The 24,093-nt window shown below is 42.5% G+C and overlaps 1 protein-coding gene across 1 annotated transcript; it reads right to left on the bottom strand.

The window, feature by feature from the left end:
* Window positions 1-170: 170 nt before the first annotated feature.
* On the bottom strand, window positions 171-20,109 carry TM6SF1 (transmembrane 6 superfamily member 1). Its single transcript, XM_058033570.1, has 10 exons — window positions 19,985-20,109; window positions 17,983-18,086; window positions 17,420-17,517; window positions 16,036-16,139; window positions 15,108-15,190; window positions 13,644-13,765; window positions 9,144-9,248; window positions 7,035-7,127; window positions 5,959-6,078; window positions 171-555 (listed from the first exon to the last, which is right to left on the bottom strand). Exons 1-10 carry the CDS (start codon window positions 20,074-20,076, stop codon window positions 364-366), a joined length of 1,113 nt encoding a protein of 370 aa, XP_057889553.1. The 5' UTR covers window positions 20,077-20,109; the 3' UTR covers window positions 171-363.
* Window positions 20,110-24,093: the final 3,984 nt, after the last annotated feature.

Raw genomic sequence — 24,093 nt, 5'->3', positions numbered from 1 at the left:
TGTGCAGTAGCTCTGAGCAGGGACTGCTAGCACTGCTATTCCTCAGCGTGCGGAGGCTAAACACTGACATCATTATTATTATTTAACTTCATGCAGTATTTCTAAAACTGTCAAAGCAGCTTACTTAAAAATAGCTGTGGGAACTGGCAATGCACTGCAAAGTCACAATGTTGAGAAGTGGTGCTAAAGGCAGTTGTCTTTATTTTCCCTTTTTCAGTAGGATAAACAGAGCAGCCCGTGCGACTACACAGTTGTGCAATTTTACACATCTTACACGCCTCATTGGGGTTCCATCTGAGCACTTCAGTTACATCCCAACCCAACTCTATACATAGCCAAGGACAGGAGCTGGAAACAGTTCTGCTATTCTGGTTTTTCTTCTTGTTTTGGTTTCATGAAAAACTCTGGCTTGTTGACACACCTGTAAGCGAACAGCTGAGGAAGAATCCCGTACATTATGTTCAATATCAGGAAAAACTCTTTTGCTTCTTCAGGGACTCTGTAGATGTAAGGAGTTCGAGCATGAAGAGAAGCACCAATATGGGAAAATTGAGCCTGTGGTGTGTATATAACACATATATTAAAAAAAGGTAAAGTTGATGTATATTTTTGGAAAGATGGCATAATCTACGTGCAAGTCTGCATCTCCAGTGACATTTTCCAAGCCAGCCCTTATTCTTATTCCAGAATTATCCATCATACTTTTGCACAGTGGTATAAAAATACAGTCTAAACTAAAATCATTAATATCTTGGTGTATGAGGCATAACTGGAACCATCAGTGGCATGCTAAGAGGTTTGTTTTATGCACATGGTGGCACTGATAATTTGATCAGGTACAGGATTCCACCCTGGCTTGCTGGGTCATAATTTATGCTAGAGTATCCCCAAAAAAGTGTCCACATTCCTGCAGAGCCCAGTCAGGGCAAGGGCTCTCACCCACCTGCCTGGGAGGCTTGTTGAGAGTTTGGCATCAGTGGGAGCAGCCAGACAATCCCTCTGAGTAAAGTTAGAAAGGAGAGTCTTGGAACCTATGTTAGTTCTGATTTGGGTTTGGACTTCTTAATCTTAAACCCAGATTGTTCCAGCATCTGATCCCACAACTCCTGATGAGTTCAGAAAATGTCTGCAATATTTGGGTTTCAAGCTTGGGCTGGTTTGAAGCATAAACTGAGCATACAGTGAAGGTTATAGGCACAGACAGGCTTGCTGGCCTGAAGCATATTTTTAGCATAAACAAACATTTAAAGATAGAAGTGTCAGGATAGTCGGTGTCTTTTGTTTCCATCTGTTACCTGCTATTTCAAGCCACTGCTCATTCACATTAACTATTGTGTGTCCAATTTTTTAATTACTATTTAGTTAGCTAGCAGCAGAGGAGATCTGAGAAGATGAACATCAATTTGATCATAAGGAGAGCACTGGGACACCAGGATTTTAGGAACACAGAGGAGTACACTATGGCCAAATCACATCCTCTGTTCTGGCTTCAGCAGGAGTCAGTTTGGCCTCAGGTAGAACATGGTTCTGGTCACAGCAGAGTAGAAGGGGAAATAAAGTGCAGGGGAAATAAAGTGCAGGTGTCTCAATACACCACCCCAGCAAAAGGTTAGGCTGAGACCATCCATCAAAACAGAAATAGAAATTGGTTTCAGGTGATTCTAACCAACTCAACTGAATTGGGAGAGCTCATTGAGCAAACCTGAGCCAGGAAACAAAGTAATCAACGAAATCAAATACAAACACACTTCAGCAGAGTGCCACTTAGCATGTTTCTGTAAATAGCTATTGCACTGCAAACAGATGTTCAGGGGCACATTGTCAGCAGCCTTTTTATTTCGGCCTGGTAACTCACTCTGTCTCCTGCAGCCCGTTTGTTCTCACCTGCCCAGGCAGGCCCTGCCTCTGGCACCTGGGTGGGCCTGGTGCAACCCCTGCTGCCACCCCCGCTGCCACCCCCGCTGTCACCCCCGCTGCCACCCCTCCTGCCACCCCCGCTGCCACCCCTGCTTCAGTCCCTGCTGGAGGAGCCTCCTCAGCCCCGGCAGCCAGAGCAGGCCCGCAGCAAAGCCCCCTCATAGCACAGGGCCGCAGAGGGACAGACAGACGGACAGACAGACAGAGAGCTGCCAGCAGGCTGCAGGCAGGAGGTTTGGGCTCTCTGGTGCATCAAGAGCCTCTGGGCTGCATTTTTAGAGCCTGGTCTGGGGTGAAGAAGCTGCAAAGCTGCTCCTTCTCTGAGGGGAATGTGAGGCCTGCCTGCCTGCGAGCGTGGCCAGCTGTGCTTCAGAGTAAGTTGATTATAAATTTCTCCCAATTCACAGTAAACCTTGTCAGAAGGAGCTGTAAGGGGATGCTTCTGAGACCCAGAACTCCCAGAGCCTCCAAGATGCCTGAGTATCTAAGCCTTACTGTGTGGTCTTGTCTCTTACAGGAGTTGTGGGACATTAGTGAGCTTTAATTGTTGTAAAACCAAAAAGCAGTAACATGATGTCCTGTTTGTAGCCTACAAAGATTTTTAGTGGTTAATGATGCACCATATAATGAAGTTATTGTTTATTAGACTTGTTTTTCACTGTAACACATGGCTTCTTCTTTCATTACCAAGGAGGATATTTAGGTCTGTAAAGTCTTTTTTTTTTTTTTTTTTTAGTTTATTTGATTTGCCTCTGTGAAAATTGTGTTATGTCTTTAATCTCCTGTATTTCTGTTTCATGACTGTTCTCTGCTGCTACTTTTTTTTCTTTCCCCTCTTTTTTTTTTTTTTCTTACTTGGAGCAGGGGATATGTGTTAAAAGCAGATCTCTCACTCAGCAGTGGCCCAGTGCTGCTCTCCCTTCAGGCAGACTGGCACCAAACCCCAAATTCTGAGCTGTCAGTCCCTGCAGAGCCCTGTGCCTGTGTGCAGTAGGCTGATGAAACCTTGAGTCTGCTGTTTCCTTGCTGTCATTGGGGTCTCTCAGCAAATAAGCCATTCCTCAGTGCTTTCTGTTACTGATCCCCTCTCCAAGTGGAGAATTTGGAGGCTCCAACAAACCCCTGAGCCTTGGCTGAGAAATCAACCAGATGAGATGCTGCAGGTATCCTCCTGAGGTAGCCTTACATGCCCAGCACGCAGCCTTTGTCACCCCTGAAGCCTTGGCCACTCTGCTTGGCACTCCCAGCAGGTGGAAGCTGCTGGACACTGCAGCCTGTGTCTGCCTGCTTCTCACTGGCCTGCTTGTCTCTATGAAGCAGTCTGCACTTGCAATTTTTACAGTATTTTTTGCCTTGTTGCCTAATCATAGGCAGTATTTCATGTATTTTTTACCCTGCAGTTAAGGGCAGAGGAAAGACCCAGAAAAAGGTTAGGAGTCCTTCTTCACTCTGTGCCTTCTCTCTAAGACTGACTAAAATCAGGCAAAGATTGTAATTTTGGAAGGGTTTGGACCTGGTCTCATGAGCCTAACAAAGCCATCAAATAGAAGGGGAGTAACCTAGAAAAATACATTCCTTGGGTTTAGGGTCTCAGGGTCTCTGATTTTGGCTAGTAAGGCTGTGGCTCTCCATCCTTCTCACATGGCTCACTTGCATAGGGAAATACCAGTTTAATTAAGTTCAGAGGCTGTTCCAACCCTTTTGTGTCATCAAAGCTCCTGGTACTTCACTCATATGAAATTCAAAGAGCTCCTCCTGAAGCTTCAGAAAGTCTAATTATTGGGTCACAACAGGATTTGGAGTCTGAATGTTAGTAATGGAGTCATTTCAGCTGAGAGTTGTTTGTAATTCTGAAAATCAGCACATGTGTGTCTGTGTGAAAGGCTAGTAGGCACTTTGGAGGGTCTTAGTTTAGATGCATCACATGGTATTTTGTGACTTGTTTTTGTAAAAAGTACATGATAATGATAGAAATAAAAATGATTAAAATCTCCATGTTCCCCATCTGTAGGAGCAGTGTTCATTCCCAGGGAGCAGTGCCCACTGCTTCCACCATCAGACACTTAGCTTTACTGGACCTTGTGTGAGAGGAAGCAAATGTGTTTTGGTAACTACATGTGTTTTAATTATCAATTAAGTGTTTTAACTTAAGGTAACAGTAGACAAATCTGTAAATGTGGTTTTTGCCTCAAAATGACAAAGCACCCAAATAATCAAGAAAGAGCCCTCAATTCTTTGTCACATGCATTTTACATCCCAGGTTGGTCACAGTTTACTAACTGAAATCAATTAAATCATCTGCACTTGTAGGATAACTGAAGTTCATCCTGCAGTGCTTTAAAGTCAAAATGACAAAAAAAAAAAAAAACTCTCCCAAATGTCAAGAACTGTTTTTTGAAGCAAGATAAAATAGGAAGAGAGAACAGCAACATAGAGTTCTCTTAATGAGTTTCTATCAGCCCACAGCATTTGCTGGTGCCAGGACGAGCTTTAAACAGTGAAATGGGAAATGTTGGGTGTTAGTCTAATGTGTAAATGCACATCCTGAGGCAGAACCACAAAGAACAACAGAGGGGTTTTAGACTTCAGCAACAAAGTTTAGGTACAAAAGGTACAAAGGACTGTTAAAAAAAAAAAAAAAGTGATTATTTATTACAGGAAACATATAAAAGGGGTGGGGTTGGGGGAAACCCAAACCAAGCAGACTGGAAGGCTGAGCTTTCTGGTAAGTTTGCAAGGTTGTGATAGTTGGCACACTCTGACTTCTGATTTACTTTCTCTTGTGTTAAAAAATCTTTGAAGGAGTTTTTTTTTCCCTGATTTTCTGGGTAATTTATGGAACCTGAGTAATCTGTCAGTAGAGGAAGTTCCCAACACAGCCTTGCCTACTTAGCTAGCTTGTGCTTTTTTTTTTTTTTTTTAATTAGATTTTGGCCAAACACAGTTGTACAATATTTATGACACCTTTTGAGCATCTAAACTTCCTCATTAATGTTTGCCAGATTCTGTTTTGATATCACATGATAGTTCAAGATTCTCTATAAACTGGTAGAGAAGAAAAAAGAAGTCCTATTCTCTGTGATAAAATAGAAAATACCACTCCACCCTTCTTATTGGGCAGCTAAAGTGGATTTTAGTTTGTATCTATGATTATCTCAGACCCAAGGAACCAAGTGTTGGTTTGTGTTTGTCTGATAGTAATATTTGGATTACAGTTGTTGTTGTGTCCCTATGTTGTCACTATTTTGGCAGGGTTATTGTGCTTATTTTCTGTGTTGTCTGGATGTTCTGGGCACTCACATTTCATTTCCTATGTACAGAACAAACCAATTGTCCCTGTGTCTCATCTGTTTAATGCTCATCTGTCTCTCATAAGTCATTTACTAGTTCCTGTTGAATTGTTTTGGTCAGTCTTCTCATGAGCATCAGCCCCATTTAGTAATTAACTACAGTTGTTTATTTAAGGGAACCAGAATGGAATGAGTAAAAGAAAAATGATCATTGTCTGCTGTTGGGAACACAAACACTTCTGAGTGTTACTGTGGTTTGTGGCCCAGGAGGTTCCCTGAGTTCTCTCAACATCCTCCAATGATATTGTACATTTTGTGTGACAAGGAGGTACTTTTTCTCTTTGTATATTTCAAACTACCTACTTGACCAACACATATTATGGAAACAATGTATTGTGCTGTTGTGTTGTGTTTGGGTTTTGTTGGGTTTTTTTAAGATTGCCTGTCACAGCTTTAAGATGGGCTTCCTTCATGATGCCAGCTAAAGAGTGCATGGTGCTTAATAAGGTTTAAATGAGCCAAATAAAAGCATTGTGTAGAAGGAGAGAAGTCTGCTAAAGCAGGAATGTGGTCATTAGAGAGTAGTAGATTTGATTATTCACTCCCTTAAATTTTACAGATACAAAAGGTGATCTAGGTTACATCAACACAAAACCTACCTGGGAAGATCAAGCCCTGGACCCTTTATTCATTCCATAGGTCTCTACTTATTATAATGTAATTTAAAAGTGAAGATTTTGCAAAGAAATACCTGAGCTAGTCCTCCAGCATGTATGAGGGTCAGATCAGGCATCCAGGAGCAGCCAGGCACCAGCAGGCCATACAGAGCAATCACATAGTATGGCACAGAGTAGAACATGTATGCCAGCATCTGCATTCCAAACACAAATATCAGTTCCTCTGCAGTGTGAGGGAAGTGCATTTAAAAACCAAAAAAGCTGCTCACTGAGAAGTTGAGACCACTCAAAACTACACTTCTGGCAGCAGTGATTCCCAGGCTATTTTGTCACACCTGGATGCTATTGACTGGATGCAGCTACCCTAGGGTCTCTGCTGATATGGGTGTCTGTTGTCTCCTTGTCCCACCCACACACCCTTCACCCAGGACATGTATTCCTGCCCCTTACTATCTTGAGACCATCCAAAAAGCATGGCCTGGCTTAACTCCTTAACACAGGGAGCCTTTGTCAGGCCCCACTGCACTCCCAGCTGGGAGCTGTGGGACACAGCTCCCCCATGCCCTCCCTTTCCCAGGAGGAGCTCATCCAGCAGTGACACTTGCTTTCTGCTCATTTCCTCACCCCTGTGTCCTCTGACTGCCTTGGGCCCTGTCCCCCTGCAGCAGCCAGGCTTGCAAAAGAATGTGAACATCAAATTCTGCAGAACTAAAGCACAACATTCCCCCATCTGCAATGATTTTTGTGTGCAGTGCCCTTTTTCAAGAGCGTGTCCCTGGGGATGGCAGTGCAATGTGAGCCTAAGGAATCTCGTCCTACTGCACTACTTCTTGCTCCATGATTCCTGACTGAAAGTTCCTTTGCCTTTCTGAGGAAGGGAAATGAACATAAAAAGCACACAGATCTGTTTCATGGGCTGTGTTAAAAGAACCCTGAGTAATTAGGATGTGAAGCTCCATGTAACCAATTTGAACCTAAGTTAAGCTTATCACAACGAGGAGCTGGTATCCTACAATAGCTAGAAATGGTACTAGAAAATACTCTAATTTGCCATGAATGATAATTCCCATATTGATCTTGTCATCTCTGAAGCCTTCAGAGATGGCTTCATCCTTGTTCACAAATCCCTCCTCCCCACTCCCTGCTTCACCTGGAGCTTGGGGTAGGCAGCAGGATCCTTTATGTAGGGCTCGTGCAGTTGGATGTACAGGCGGCACAGCTCCGCGGGGCAGTCCAGGGCAATCTGACAAGAGGTTTTAAAACAACTTCCAGTGATCAATTTGTTCTGAAACCAGCCAACCTGGTGTTATCAGCCCTAGGGGTGTGCTCATGGTCTGCAGCACAGAGCTGGCAAAGGTGATCCATGTGATCACCAAATAAAAGGGGAAATGCAGCCCCCTCTCAGCTCCTGCTCAGTGGGTGTGTGAGGAAGTTTCTTCAAAGCCTGCTTTGAAGATTTTGACTGGGAGAGAATTTAGCCAGTTGGCTGTGCTGTTGTAAAAGTATAATTGCTATTGATTTGCTCTGATAAATAGCCTTTGATCACACCAAATGAACTTTCCAATGGAAAATTGCTCTAAGAGTGGAAACTTCAGGATAAGCACCCAGTTTTAGGATAGCAAGCTATGGGTGTAATCCAAGAAAAGAGCTGCACTGGGACAAGGCAGCAATGCATGAGACAGGTGTTACTTAAAGTAATAATTTTTGAGAGTAGTAAAGGAGGGATTGTTGGATTTTACATGCCTATAGGAATAAAAAGTTCCAAATAAACATGGATAAATTGCAAAAATTGCACTTTTTGTGGTAGGCCTTAAAACTGCTACAAAACAATCTGCTCTAAATTGAGCTAGCAATGCATGTGAGCAGGTCCCTGGGCTTGTCTGTGGCATCGTTAATGCCTGAGCTACAGGGCTGAACAGGAAGTTCTGCACAGCTCAGATTCAGGTGCATTTGGTGTGTGATTCTGAGGAGGCAATGCAAAACTTTACAGTCAATATTCCTCCCTGTTCTTTTCCAACATGGGCATCCAAGAAACAGGTCTGAGTGGACTATAATGGATTGTGTTTTGTGAACTTCTTCACAAAATTATGGTTCCTGCACCTTACACAGAGAAGTTCAGTTGATTTCTGTACATATAATCAAGGCCAGTAAGCAATTCCTGCTTGGTGAAGGAAATATATAAGGAAATTACCACAGTCTCAAAATCAACAAAAAAAATTCCTTGAGAAACAAAGTGGGACTGAAGAACCAAGTAAGACCATGAGACCAATATTTTCCACAAATGAAATTACAGGTAAACCAGCTTATTTAACCTGTATCAGTGGTTCTCTGAAGTCACATGATCTATAGGAAACAAAGCAGTCTGACAAATTAGAAGAAAAAATATTTCTGAGAGGCAGGTTTTTAGAGAAACAGGAGGTGAGAGAGGAATGTGAGCAGCACAACTACAAAAGGACAATCTGCTCTAGGTAAATAAAATGTTGCTGATTTATCATCACTTCCTACTTGAATTATTCTAGAAAGGATCAAATCTACAAATCAAGCAAGCAAGCAGTTATCTGAGATGCCCAAACGTCTGAGATATGCTCACTGAATGATACACAAGTTTCATTTTGCTTAAGATAGAAAATGCATTAGAGCTGACAAGGGAATAGATTTACCTATGACTGAATTTACTCCTGAAGGCATTTTCAGTTCTGCTTCCTTCCCTCAGAAATTTTGATTCAATCAACTATGCTTAGAGAGCAACCATTTTTAAAAACTGTCTCTTGGTAAGTAGAAACAATGTGTGCTGTTCACAACATGGATTTTTTTTTTTTCATTTTAGGTGGAAATGTTCTCCTCTATCTCATGCAGTGTAAGCTAACTTGGTTTTGTATATAATTTTAAATATGCATTACTGCTTAGAAAAACATGAATACAGAATTACTTTAGTTGCTTTGTCTCCATATTCTGGGCCATAAATGGAACAACAGACCAATGAAAACAGTTTCAGGTCATGTTGATTTCCTCTTGGGATGCTATTTACTCTGGTGGTTGTGCACTTCCTTTTGAAAAAACATGCTGCACACAGCACAAAATGGAGAAGCAAAGCACCAATAGTTATCATATATAATTTATCCTTTTGTATCTGAGGCGTGTTTGAACCCAAATGTTACAGGATTTCCCCTGACCACAATGTAAGTGCTTTTTCGTACAGACTCAAATTTAAAAGTTTGACTGAAAATTGGCTTAAATTATTAAAATATCTTCAACTTACCATGCCCCTGAATATGCAAAAGCCCGTGGCCAGAATGAGGTATGCAGCTAGCATTAAATCTATTGGTCGCCTTAGGAGTCCTTTCTTCTGCACCTCCTGAACCACCTGCAACACAGAACAGGGCTGTGGGCACATCCTGCTCCCTGGCACTGCCTTCCACCCCAGAGCAGCCTCTGCACACAGGGTGGAGGGGTGAAACATCACAAAGCATCCCATCTATCCTCTGATTTCAGAGACAGAAAGATTCCCACCTAAACTCCAGACTTTAGAGGATGTAGTGAGGAACATTCATCTGAGTAAACTCTAGAAATGGATGGATCCAACTGAAGCCACTCAATACAGATTAGTGTCATTTCAAGCAAGCTAAATCAAATGAACACTAACTCTGCAATCACCTAAGGCTCTAAAGCAGCATAACTTCTTCAGAATTCTCTTTTTGTAATTGGAAATCATTTGTTTTCCTGAATGTCCCTATGTAGAAAAGCCTTGGAAATGTAGGCTTGTCTCAGACATTTGAAGTTCAGTCTAGTATGCTTTGTAAAAGGACTGGATCCATCTCATTATTAAATGCTGGTTTTCAGCAGCTTGTGACACTATTAAAACTAATGGACTATCACTGGCATAAAATAAAAGCTTTTCTGTGGCTGGCTGAGTCCTCTGCTGAGTTCAGTGAGCAAATATTGTATATCAGTGTGCAGTGCAGAAATAGAGAATGAAATCTGTGTGTGTATGGAGTATGAGGAAACCCTTCCTCTTCTGTCCCTGAGCCCTGGGAATTCCTGGGGTGGCACTGAGGCAGCTCCAAGGCCTGGCTCTGGTCTTGTGCCTCCTTTCCTCAGCACAGGAATCCCCTGCTGCAGGGACAGAGGGGAGGGATCACATTCTGCATTTCCATGTCTAATGGGGAAGGTGCATTGGGGGAACCAAAGGCATCTCCTTGCCTACAGTAAAACCTACATGGAAATCATTTGAGCTACACTGTCTGCACTGTGTAGGCACAGACAAAATTATAAACACATCACAGTATCTTTGTGCAGTTCAGAGGGAAAACTTCCCCGTGTATATGTGTTACTCATTTCCTCTTCCTTTTTATTGGCCGCTTGTTGGCATGCAGGCAGCAAAAGAAAAACCTGATTTCCTTCCTGTTATACACTTGTGGAATTGTCTCCAAAGTGCAAAACAGAAATTAGGATGCAGGGGCACAGTTAAAAGCACACAGGATCAAGATACTCACAATAAAGTCATTGAAACAGGAGAAACAATCTTGCAAGCACAATTTCTGAGTAAATACTACAAGATCTGGATTACAAATTAACAAAAATAAGGCTGTGGCAAACATAAACCATCCCTTTCATAACAATTTTTTTTTCTTATTTTCTTTTAAAGGTCTTTTTCAGAAAAAAAAAAATGTCACCTTTGTTTGATTTTCTAACACAAGTAATTGGTTTTGGCAGTATGGTGTCACTTCACAGTACTCAGAGTACTGGTGTAGGAGTATTTTTAATATTACCTGCAAAGGATGCCTATATTCAAATACTTCTTCTCATGAAAAAAAAAGGTCACTTATGAGTTAAAAATAATTTTCAATTGTAGACTACCTAGGATAATGGAAAGCTGATATATTTTCTTTCCCTTTTGGACTATGTATGAAGCTTATAGATATATATAATCTCCTCTTTTCAAATATTTCAATATCCCTCTAAATATTAAATGGATGTGTGTATTCACTGTAATCACAAAGCTGCAATAGAACTTTGTGCTTAGAGGGTTTGACACAAAGCCACTAAGTGGAAGCAACCTTTGGTGCAGTACTAGTTTGTGAAATTGCCAGGGTACAGAAAACTCGCCCTTTTTTTCTTTAGGCATGCATGCAAACAAAATGAAAATGCAAAGCTTTAAAAAAAAGGTAAAAAAATCAGAAGCAAGAATTTGAAAGGCAGGTTGCACTTTGCTGACTACTGAAGAGTAGTTTTTCCTTACCTTTCTTTAACCCAGCAAAGCCCCATCACCCATGATAAATTGAATTACATGCTAAGAGCACTGGCCAAGCAGAGCCACCACGGGCTCCCCATGCTCTGCAAACATTGAACTCATCACAGATCCTGCAGCCCCAGGGCTTCTTTTGTGCAGCAAGGAAGTGGCCAGGCACACTTTGCCATTCCTCTCACTTCCAGGAAAAAGCTGTTTTCCATAACTTCTGAGAGGCTTCTCATGTCATCAGTTTTAGGGAACTGGAATAATCTTTTGTGCTGTATGTAAAAGTCAGTCCCTTCAGAATTCATGTATATATCTGAATTTGTGCATTAATTCTGTTAAAGATTTTTAAATTCTATTAAACTTTTCTGAGCTGATATACTTGCAGATAAATCTGTTGGGCTTTGCAAAGACTGCAGCAGAGCTGGGTTTGATTCCAAATGAGGGCAAGCTCCTTTCCAGTCCCCTGCACCCCTCTATTGGAAAGCAACCAAAACTTGGATACCTTTCCTCTGCCCCCACAGTGATTATTTTTTTAACTAACAGGTTTGTAAAATTATTATAGCAATGTATATCTTGGCCAACAGAATACACTTTGATTCTGTTATTTTCATTTAAGTATTTTCCTATATACTAATAATAGTATGTTCCTATATACTAATAATAGCACTCACCATTGCTACATTTTCTTCCTAAATCTTTTAATGCCAACTCTGAATAATTATCGTTTTAAAAAGTTTAATTTTACAGCTAATTCCAAATGAGCTACTGATATGTTCAGGACTTACAATGATTATCTCACTGATTAGCAGCATTAAACACAATTATTTCCTGGAAACAATTCTTAATTTGGGACTGAAAGAGTTGCATGAAAAATTCATGAGTAGTCACTTTAAGATTTAAAGGCATGCTCAGATATGAAGCATAATTTACCTGTGAAGACTAAATACAACTTCTAAAAAACAAACAGCTTGGGTGGGCTATGAGGTTCCAGTGAAAGGAATCAAGGCTTTTTCTATAACCTTCTAGGCAGAGAAGTTTAGGTTTCCAGGAAAGGATTCACAAAGAAGTGCAATGTTAAATTTTCAGGTCATCAGCTTTTCCTGAACTCTCTTTTTGAAATAGAATATTAAATCTAAGTTTCTCTGAAATACAAACTAAATTAAAATATCAAACCTAGGCAAGCAGTTTATCTCCTGGCAAGCCCAGAAGACATGGTTGTATTTCAGCAACTAATCAGTCCATCACATATTTTCTATAAAGTCTATTTCTGTAGCATTCTTTATACCAGGAAAACAAAGTGAATCCTTCATCCATGGCTGCTCCCACTGATGTGTGCAGTAAAAATTGCCATCACTATCTTTAACTAGACTTGATGAGTCTAAAGAAAGTGCTTCTGGCCAGGAATAGAGTCTCCTTCAAATGAATCACTCAAATGGCTTTGGGATGGGGCAGGTGGCTCCTGTGCAGGACAGCAGGAGGTTTAGCACCTGAAGATTCCTCCAGTTTGCCTTCCATAGGGATTTGCCCTAAACCTGTGATTCTGTAGGTGTTCTTCAGCCCTGAGGAGATTTGGGCACCCCTCTGTGCCTCTCTCTCCTCCTAAGAAGGGCTGGCTGGCTGGCTGTTGTGTTTCTGGGCAGGTCTGTCTGTCTGTCCTGCTGTCACTCTGTCTGTGCCACTCACACTCTGGCTCCCTGCTGGCTCTGAGCAGCCACAACCCTTCACCTCTGTCCCTGTTTGCAGGGACAGAACGAACCTGACCGAGCCTCAGGAGCTCCTGTGATACAAAAATATTCATTGATTCTGTTGGTTACAGCTGATGGGGAGGGCTGCAGCAATAAACTGGCTAAAAATCCGTTCTGTGCTATGTACTGCAGGGGGTTTTTACCTTTTTTTTTTTTTATAAAACAGTGCATAAACTATTGATATATTATTTTCATGGCTCAGTTAATCTTATTACAACCCATCTAGCTATTTCAAAGGCAGAAGTCTAAAAAGTTTTACTTAAAAGTTTTTACAGAATTTTTACAAGAAATGTGTAAAGAATTTTTGTATCAATTTATGTACAGGGTCTCACTTGTAAAATCCAATATTACAGAAAGCACATAAAATTTTTTTTAAATTACATGAGATCTGTAAGCCATCTGCAGAAGAGTGCTTTCCTGCAGTGTTTCTACAGGATTTTGTGATGGTTTAAGAAGCTGGTAAATGCCATTATTTTCATCAGCTAAGAAACTGAATCAGACAGAAATTGAATAGGTAGAGGTTAGGAATACAATTACACTTATGAATGGGTTCCTTACTCCAGACATGAGATTCTTTTGCTTTTTCTTTATTCCACCATAATGAAATATCCTGCAGTATAGATATTTTTGCAGTCTTCAAAGCCAGACAGCAATTGTCATCAGAGAGAGCAGTCACAGCACATTCCATGCTCACCAGGGACCTGTACAACCCACCAGAAACAGGCAGCTTGTTTCAGCTGCCCTAAGAGGAGCCAGCACTGAGATACAACAGAATTACCTTGACTGGAGTGTCGTGAGCCACTGAAGGTTGGTTATAAATCCTGAACCCAGCCCATATGGGCAGGCAGACATATGGGATACTTAGGAAAATTGCAGGACACACTTTTGCTCCATATTTGCCTGTTGAAAAATTATTACAAGATTTATGAGAATTTGTAAGCTCTGTTGCAGAAGAATAGAAAATTATGCTATGTAACATCAAACGTGAAGCAACTATGATAATGCAAATAAACGTAAAACATTAGAAATCACTAATGTTAACACACAAATCCTCTTGAAAATCACATCCTCAGCAGAAGCAGAGACACCAGTAAAAGAGCCCATGAGACAGGAAGCCATTTCTGAATTAGGGACTTTTTGAGAAGATGGGAAGCCACATCTGTCACTGCATTTGGTACAGGGTGGGACAGCTTTCAAACCTCTCAATGGAACCTGCTTCAAGCAGAGACCTCGTTCTTTTTAAAATGGGGGATAAAATGCATCAATTTTTCAAGATCCGATATTGCATTTGTTTTCCAAAGTGCTGATTTCTCCCACGAGTTTGTACTGAGGACAAAATATTCAGAGAGCTCTCCTCAGCCTCAGGTAAACCAGGAAAATGTGTGCCTTTGACACTGGCTACTCTATGTGCCAGAAAGGAAAATGGCAGACATGCTCTTGAGAGGCTTTCTAAAAGGAAAGAGGACAGGAGAGTCACATTAAACCTGCTTTCCTCTGTGGTGATCTATCTTCAGAGGAGGGAGGGAGCAGGGCTGGCCCCAGCCTGCACCATGAATATTCCTCCTCTGGCATGAAAAGCAGGACCAAAGTGACCTTCCCCAAAGCTGACTGCAGGATTTGGACACATCAACATCTTTCTCAACTTTGCAGCAGTTTAAGCTTAGCTAAAAAGGAAATCTTTTCTTGAGAAAGGTTTCACCCTTAATGGATCACCTGCCAGTAATAATGATGCCAATATTTTTATTGCAACCCTCACCTCTAACAGCACAGATTTATGTTAGAAATATAGGAATGTTAAATTTAGTTTGAAAACAGAATAACTTCCAGATTTGACTTTTAAATGTGATTTGGGTGCCTCTTGTAAGCTGTTGGAAAGTCAGACTTCTAAACAAATTGGAAATTTTATGCAAAGTAAGATTTCTATTTTTATGATACTGAGATATTATTGTCTCATTACTTAAACCTGGTTTAGATGAAAACCTAATAGATATATCAAAACACAATACTTTCTTTTTTCCCCTTGAAAGTAAAGTAAATTTAAAGGGTTTTTTTCCCAGTCTCCATCTTTTCTTCCTCATATTTAAATTGTGGAATATCTTGTATCTCTTTACTGATATTCCTAAAATACCTCTTTCATATTAATACAGAAATGAACCAACACTGCACTAAAATATAGATAGCACAATCTGAATTTAGAAAATGTTTCACAGGAAAAAGCTGGTCAAATAAATTACTTCCTTACCCACAATATTTCCAGGCATAAAGACAATGATGCTCATGATAATGGAACCCAGCCAGTAGAGACCAATGGTTCTATAGCTTTGTCTGTTAAAAAAAAAAGAAACAAGACATAATTATTGAACTGTTTCTAAAAATTCCCTACCCTAAATATTGCAGTCATTGCAGGGGTTGTGTTTTAGCAAGTGGAGGCTTTTAAAACCTGTACCACAAGTCAAGAGTGGATTGTTGCCTCTGAGAGGGATCAGGGAGGAATCCTGCATTGGTGTGGGACAAGGTTATCACAGGGACAGCACAGCTCTGGGCATACTCATTTATTTGCTGTTGTGTCACTCCTCTGAAGGCTGACTGCACGAGTTTGCACATCACAGGCTGTACAAAACTATAAGACTATTAATAATTAATTTCATGCTGTTAATGCTACTGTTACCAGCAGGTACATTTGTCTCTGGAATTTAAGTGCTTACTCTCTGAAGCTCTTTATTCAACAGCAAGAAGCTTAAGAATCTCTAGAAATAACTTATTTTTCTCTTAAACTTCACGTCACTCTTTAACAGGGATGAGAGATCATCATGGTGCTAAGCAATACATTTTTGCTATCATAAATTTTTTATTTGAAAAACAATTTTTTTTCACACATGCTTTTAGTGCACATCCTCTTTCAGCTTTTAGCTAACACAAAGCCATGTAGAGTCTGCTGCAGGGTGAAGGCAGGATGCATCTCCATGCACTTCCTGGGCTCAGTCAGCTCAGAGCAAGGGTAACTTGGCAAGGGTAGAATCCCTGAAAGTAATGAAATTTCAACAGCGCTGCTTTGGCCTACAGCACAAAACCACCCCAAAACAAAAATCTAAATACTACATGGCAAAGAAAGGCCTTTGTAGGTGATGTGAGAGTGCAGGGCAGGTGAGCAGGGGCCAGGCCAGACTCACTCCCAGGCAATGGCTGCCACCATCAGCAGGTACATCAGGTAGTGCGCAGAGCCGTCCCAGTAGCAGATGACGTGGCCGTAGGCGGTGTTCAGGTAGGGCTCCCCCTGGAACGGGGTAGGGAGAACACACGGAGCTCAGAGAGAGAGAAACAACTCAGAAAGGACAGCAGCAAACAAGCCCAGAGCAGTAACCAATGCTCCTTCTACCAGTGGTACAGTGTCTGACTGACAATGCACATCTCCCCTTCTGACTGACAATCTCCACATCTCAGCTTCTGACTGACAATCTCCACATCTCCCCTTCTGACTGACAATGCACATTTCAGCCTCTGACTGACAATGCACATTTCAGCCTCTGACTGACAATGCACATCTCAGCTTCTGACTGACAGTGCACATTTCATCTTCTGACTGACAATCTCCACATTTCAGCCTCTGACTGACAATGCACATCTCAGCTTCTGACTGACAATCTCCACATCTCCCCTTCTGACTGACAATGCACATTTCATCTTCTGACTGACAATCTCCACATTTCAGCCTCTGACTGACAATGCACATTTCCCAGCACAGAGCTGACACAGGCAGGATCAAGCTGAACTGAAGGAGTTCCACATCTGCAATAAGGGGTGCAAGATGGAAACTCCTGTGTGTGACTGCCAGCTTTACTCAGCCACATTATGAAAATATGACTTTTCCATGTTTTAGTGATAAAAAGCTACAAAATAAAGATAGATTTAGCATACAACAAACATAGATATATTTAGCAGCCTAGAGATCTACAGCAGTACTGAATATATGGATGTCAACATAGAACCTTGTAGGATCCAACTCATTTCACACTTAAGTTCATGGAATCTTTTCAATGACTTCAGTGACTTTCCTGTCAAGCTCTTACTGAGCTATTTTTGGTGGATGTTGATATTCAGCAGCCAGCAGATTCTGCTGACTAGGGATCTGGCATCATCATTTTTTAACTCTACTTTCATTCCTTCTGGTCAAGTGATTAGGCAAAAATAAAGGGGCAATTTTGTTTTCTTCTTGGTAACACATTTTGGTGTGGTAACTCATCCACTCCTGAGTGCTCTCTGTGGTTTTCTGCAGTCATGTCCAGGCCCTTCAATTCCCACAGAAGTTAACTCAGAGCAGGGTTCCTGAAGTTAACTGTAACAATGGAGCTTGAAAGCTACATTATTTCTGTCAAATGAGTCAGGAGGTTGCAAGTCAGTGAGGGTTTTATCCCCAACAATAACAAAGCAGGTCAACTACAAAATTCAAGAAGACTGTTTTGAATGTGTGAGTGGCTATTTTTCTGTGACAAATACTACACCAAGTTATTTATACTGAAGATTTTATTTACATTTGTAAGCCAAACTACTATTTACCTCTCGCAAGTAATGAGTCATGAATCCATCAATAATTCCATCCTGTTCCAGTCCAATTATTAGATTCACTACACTGGTAAAGGCAAATACAGCATAAACTGTAATAGGAAAAAGGGAAAAATTAAATTAATAAATACTTGGAATGACACAGTTCACTAAATTGTCAGGCAGAGATCTATTGAACTGGATGTGTCAACTTTGAGGTCACAGATATTCAGCACACAATATGACTTTCCCATATAGCTCAGGATTTTTCAATTTGTGGTTGGTTAACACAGCTCTCGGGAAGCTTTTCTGAGGGATGTGAAATTCTGTGAAGCTGCAGGCACAGCCCCCATGGAATGTCAGTGGCTGCAGAAAGGACTGTGCAGCCTTTCCAAAATCTTGGGCACATGGAATTTACAGCCTTGACTGTGAATGGAAAGGAGGGAGGACAGCAAAAAGGAGCAGAGAGGAAAACATGACTTGTCATTTCTGCAGGTGAGCAAGGCAAAGTGCAGGAGCCACAGCAGCCCAGAGCAAAGCCATGGGTGAGCCAGGCCACTCAGCTTCAGCACACATACCATAGAACAGGGGGTCTTTGGGTGGCTTCCTCTTGACCAGAACACGAGCTGACAGAGCAATGAGAACCAGAACCAGCAATCCAACTGCAACGATCACCCAGGAACTGCAACAGTATGGAAAAAAAGAAAAAAAAAATAGAAAAATTTAGAAGGAACACTGATAGAATTTTGCTTTGCCAGCCAGCTATCCTCAAACACACATACTCATAAAGTAACTTTTAATAATTCAAAATACAGATTTTAAAGTTTATTGCATTGTCTACAATAGTATTCATCCTATGGTTTTGCAGAATTTATCTGCCTCTCTTTGCATGTGTGATCAGCTAAAAAAAGAAAATACGAAAATAACTAGATAAACAACATATCCAGAAATCTAGATTTGTCTAACTAAAATCAGTTTTCATACTAAAATAAACAGAAACTATGGGAAAATTAAAGGGAAAGATGAGGATCAAACCCACAGAGATTTCAAGGCCAAAAAGGATCACTGGGGACATTTTATCTCACTTCAGTAATAAATTATCTACTCAGGAGATTACAAATTCAAAAATAAATCACATCAGTCCCGTGGAACAGGAGTAGCAGTGTGGGCACCTCTGATGGACCTGGGCTGATGTTCAGTTATGGAAATGCTACCAGAGAGCTCTCTGGCCCTACAGGGCAGGACCACTTGAGCGGGTTCGGTGACCAGCACAGGTGGGCTCAGGCAAAAGGAACTTTTCCCTGGAGATGGAGCTATAATGTTACTGCATGGACAGTGGGGGTGGCATAAAGGACAAAAAAATCTTTGTCACAAAGCAAATTTGTCTCCTTCCCCAAGAAAATGCAAGCTAGGAAAAGCAGTTTAAAATTGTTCCATAGATCTAAGGGTGTAAATTATCTTTAGCTCTCTTTAAGGTAAGATTCTCCTCCTCAGTCTTCATTTGTGCAAGAGAAAAAAATGAACGGAAAAATTAGGTAAAGTCCAGAAGCATAAGCTAAAAATATCTGGTACATCATTTTGTACATTGTACCACCCTGCATCAAGAAAACAAGTTGTGTATGAACAAATTATATTATGAGAAGATCAACCTTAGTGAAACTTGACTTTAAATTATTGCAAAGAATTTGCAAGACCAAATATTTCAGAAAATATACACACATAGTTTCTAAGTCAGGATGAGCAGTACTAGCTTGTTGATTTATTTTATGCTTTGAATCTCCTGCTAGTCTGTTTTCCCAGTGATGAATTTCTTCATACCATTACAGCTGTTAATATTGCAGTGACTTTTCACTGCAGTCTATCAATTTGAAATAAATATTGGCAGTTAATCAAGTAAGTCACCATGTGTTGTTTGACATTACTCTAGCAATGAGAAACAAAAAATTCAGTTACGGGCCAGAAGGAGGAAAATGGGGAAGGAACAGATGTAGCAAAAAACAAGAAGCAAATATTTGTGCAGTAAAGTTGCAAAACACCCCGGGCTGTGGGATCACAGAATACCACGCAGACCTTTATGCGAAGCGGGTTTTGCCGTGAGGAGAGGCTGCGGTTTGTGCCGGGATCCCGGTTTTGGCAGGGCGAGGGCGCGGGGTCATTCCCAGCGCGGCGCGCCGGCTGCGGGTGCCGCGGGCAGCCCCGGCTCGGGAGCGCTCCGGGGCCGGCGCCTTCTCCGCTCGCCTTGAAGCACAGCCGGGGTTTGGTGGCCAAGGGCCGGGGGAGGCCGCGGTCCCGGCGGGAGCGGGCGCTGCCCCCGGGACACGGCACACGGGACACGGGACACGGGACACGGCACACGGGACACGGGACACGGCACACGGGACACGGGACTCGCTCCGGGGATGGCCACGGGCAGCGAGCGGGTCCCGGGGCCGCTCTCGCCGCATCCCGGCTCGGCTCCCGTCACAGGACGCGGGCAGCACCCGGCAGCGGCGAGGCCGCCCTGCTGACCCCGCGCACCCCGCGCACCCCGCGCACCCCGCTCCTCCGGTACGAACACCCCGCCGGGCCCGTCCCGCTCACCTGCCGGTGGCCGCCAGGCAGTTGAAGAGGTACGTGACGGGGATGGCGGTGAGCGAGAGCACGAACACGCCGGTGGCCGCCGAGGCGCTCATCCCCGCGGCGGGAGGCGGCGGCCGCGCTGCGCCCCAGCCCAGCCCGGCGCCGAGCCCCAGGCGCCGCCTCGCCCCGGCCCTGCCCGCCCCATGGCCGGCACCCCCCCCGCCCGCGCCGCAAAGGTTAAATCCGCCTCGGAAACCGGAGCCGCCCGCCGCTCCCCCGGCGGCTCGGGGAGCGCCTCCGCCCGCCCGGGGCTCGCCCCGCGCCCCCCGCGCCCCTGCCCGCGGCTCGGCACTGCCCGCCGGGCGATGCCGCCCGCCCGGGACACGGCGCTGCTCCGGTGACCGACGGAGGCGGCGTGCCAAGGGCTGCCGTGACAGCCGAGCCGAGCGCTGCGGGCTGAAGGCTCGGCCAGAACCGGGGCGGCGGCAGCCGAGGCGATCCCGTGCCATGAGAGGTGGCGGATGGACAGAGGGTCCCTTGGTCCGGGTATTGGGGAACTCCCTGAGAAACCCGTAAAAAAATTATACATCTCTTTTGAGTCATTATTTAGCTGGGTTATTATGAACAAGGACATTAGCGGTTTTAAAAATGTTGGGGAAAAAATGAGTTCATCTTTTCCATTTAAGTGCCAAAAAAAATTAGCAAAACCTAGGTATATGTTTGACCTTCTCCATCAGCCTTTTCTTTCTGGCTTCAAAATTTGCCTATACCCCAATATCAACACCGAAGTTTCAGCGGTGGAATGAGCCTTGTGTGCAAGGCAAACAGAAATGAAAACCACTGTTCCTAGAAGTTACTGAGCATTTAATTCCAGGACGTTGGCAAGTGAGAATGTGTTGCCTGAAGAAAACAGCAAATGCACTTCCAGCGTGCCAGGCAAGCTCTTTCTGGAAGAATTAACACAATTTTCTGCAATAATGGGCACAATTCAGACTCCCTCCTGCTGAAATGATACAAAGCAGGACTGCTAAGGTGGCTGAGCAAACAGGGCACCTGTCTGTGAGGAAAGCACGAAGAGCTTGGCTTAGAGTGCTCTCTTGTAAATACTAGAGGAGTTAACACCAGCGAGAGGAAAGAGCTCTTTAATTTGAAGGACGAAGCTGTGAAGAAACTGTCACTAGTTTCCAGAAACAGCCATGAGCAATAAAGGGTATTATAAGTCCTTCACAGTAAATTTGGTCAGTTTAAGCAATAGATTGATATAATATCACTGACAGAAAAGAACTTGGTGACCCAGAACATATCAATGTCCTATCTGTTCCATATAAACAAATCCTGGCATAGTTATTTCAAGTGAGAAAGATCTAGAATCTGGCCATAGGCATACAAATGGGTTAAACCATGCTCAATCAAACTATCTGATAAAAACATGATGCAACTCCTAAAAGTAATTTAGTCCACCCAAGTGTCAAAATTGCCATTGGATGAGTCAGGGCTAAATTTACCACCTCCAAATGCCTACCTTTCAATGCACAGCCGTTCACTTCTCAAGCTTTCAAATGTATAGGCTGCTTATTTGTATGCAGCTGCCACAGTGCAGTCTCAAGATTCATGTCTCAAGCTTGGCTTCTCAGTTCCTGTGCCTCTGAAGTCAAACACTACATGGGAAACTTCTTCCTTACCACCCTGCCAGCATATTCCAGCTCTGATTTGCACCCAGCTTGTTCCTCAAGTCCTTTTTAAACTTCTGAGTAGAAAATGTCAAGGCACATCCTGTGGTAATCTCATAGCAACTCAACAGCAGAGATGCATTGTTTGAGTCTTTTGTGTTGAGATCTATCCACTTTTAAATAGAAAAATAATTATGAGCATCTGTTAGCAGAAGAGACCCCTGAAATGGGATGTTTGAAATGTTTGCCCAAAGGGCATGCTTTCCCCTTTCATTTTCATCTATCACCCCATGAAAGTAACACTGCTGACCTTCCAGCTCCATCGTTCCTTTCCCTGTCCTGGCAGAGGAGGCTCCCAAGCCCACCCATGACAGAGCTGAACATGTGGATTCTGGTGTGCCACACTCTCCATGTCAGAAATCTTTTTTTTCTTGTTACAGTTCCTTCTAACTCTGGCCTTCCTGCTCTGTGCCAAAATATCCTGGCTTCTATTTCAGGCTTTAGGAAGAAAATAAAACCACCAGCATTCTTGTTGACTTTATTTTTACAGATGAAACGAATTCTAGAGAAAAAGGAAAACTTGCTCGGTTGGCACCGTCCAAAACCACTGACCAACTTCCCCAAAGGCAAACAGTTCAAAATTTGGCTTAAATTGGAGATTAAGTCAAAGAGCAAACAATCTCACTGATCAAACAACACCCTCACTTGAAAACCAGGAGTTCTCAAAAACTAACACATGCATTTTTGACAACTCTAAGTGTTCTTGTGGGGGAGGAAGGGGAAAGAAGAACTTCAACTTCAACTGCTTGTAACACCACCCTCTATTCACATGTACCAGAACAGTGATATAAAAATGAAGGTAGGAATAGGGTGTCTTTAACAACACAATTACTAATCAAAGTGTTATATGAAAGCAGTGTTGATAAGCTGCTGTCACCAGAATAAATGTAACCTCCCAGCTCCCTGTCACACACTCAATTCTATTCATTTCTTGCTGTTGCAAAATCTTTTTTTTTCCCAAATTTTATAAATGGTAACATCATCATGAGACATGTGAATGCCCTAACTTGTAGAAAATCAAACAACTATTTAACCATTTAGCAATATTAGATGTCAGAAGAAGATTGAAAAATACAATTACATACACAAACTGCAGTGAAGCTTAGGAAAGCAAAACAGCGTAATGAAAACATGGATATGGAGACTCCTTCCCATGCAGAAATTGTCAGAGGATGGTATTTATTGGTAAGAAGAGATTCCTGGAGCTCTGAACTTATGTTTCATGTGAAAGATAGTCCCTTCAGCAGCACAGTGCCACAACTGGTGATCCCTGACCATACTGCAGCACTCTTGTGTCAGAAGTTGTGTAATTTCTGTCTAAACAGTCATTTCAAAATAGGCAACCCAACTCTCTGTCAAATCACAAGTATCAGCCTTATGTCACATTCCTCACTGGGAATCCTGGCCACAGCAAGAAGCCAATTCCACTTGTGGAGCCCCTCAGCTGGCAAAGCTCAACTCAGGAGCAATGAATATGCTTGGGCTGATGTTTGTTGGCTTCTTGATTAGAACATTTATCACTTCTTAGCACATGGAAGTTGTTCCTCTCCAGTCCCTGTACCAAACGGTGGCAGATCAGTTCTGATGTCAGGACTGAGAAGGCATTTTTAAGTGTGCCAGCAAAAAAATACTGTGGAGAATATAAAAATAGGTAATTTATTAATGGTCAGCTACAAAGTAGGAGATTAACTGGCCATTAGATCTTCGTCTACTTTTAGCCTGAGAAGCAGCTCTTACCTTTAATAACTGCCCATTAAATCATGACTACTTTTAGGATTTAACATTATATTAAAACACAGTTGTCTTAATTTTAAATCCACAGTAATCTAAACAAACATAGGTAGCTGAACCTTAAGCAAGCTCATGAAGATCAATGCAAGGATTAAGAGACACTATTTATATCACTTGGAAGCACTGCTCGTCTTCACACAGGGCTCTGCCAAGCAGCAAGCCTTCCTTGCATTATGATGCCAGCTACAAAATGCCATCCTGCTACAAAACAACTTGTGTCATTCAATTTTTATGGAACTGAGCTGATCCATTTTGGAGGCTCTACTTTCCTGTATATGCAAGTGAGATTTTAAGGCAAGAGGAGTCAGTAATCAATACTCCAGATGAGATGGTGGATTTAAAGGTGAATTAAGAGAAGAATTAAAAGCTTCATGTTTGGGTCTTTTCTTAATGTGTTAATTTGCTGAGAGAGCATCTTAGACCACACATAACTGCCATCCTCTAACTTTAAAGCCCAACCCCTTCTGTTTATGAATTTCTTGTGAGCTGAGGGTGCAACAGGTAATAAGTGATGCTGTACTGTAAATCTCAGACTGCATGGTGCATCAGAGGCAACAAAATGCAGCTCACATGAGGGGCAGGAGGCCACGTGCTGATGATCTGATGAGG

Source organism: Melospiza georgiana, chromosome 13 (genome assembly GCF_028018845.1).
Source record: "Melospiza georgiana isolate bMelGeo1 chromosome 13, bMelGeo1.pri, whole genome shotgun sequence".
Classification (NCBI taxonomy): Eukaryota; Metazoa; Chordata; class Aves; order Passeriformes; family Passerellidae; genus Melospiza; species Melospiza georgiana.
Note: the sequence above shows the minus strand (reverse complement) of the source record. Positions and strands in the feature narration are given on the sequence as shown.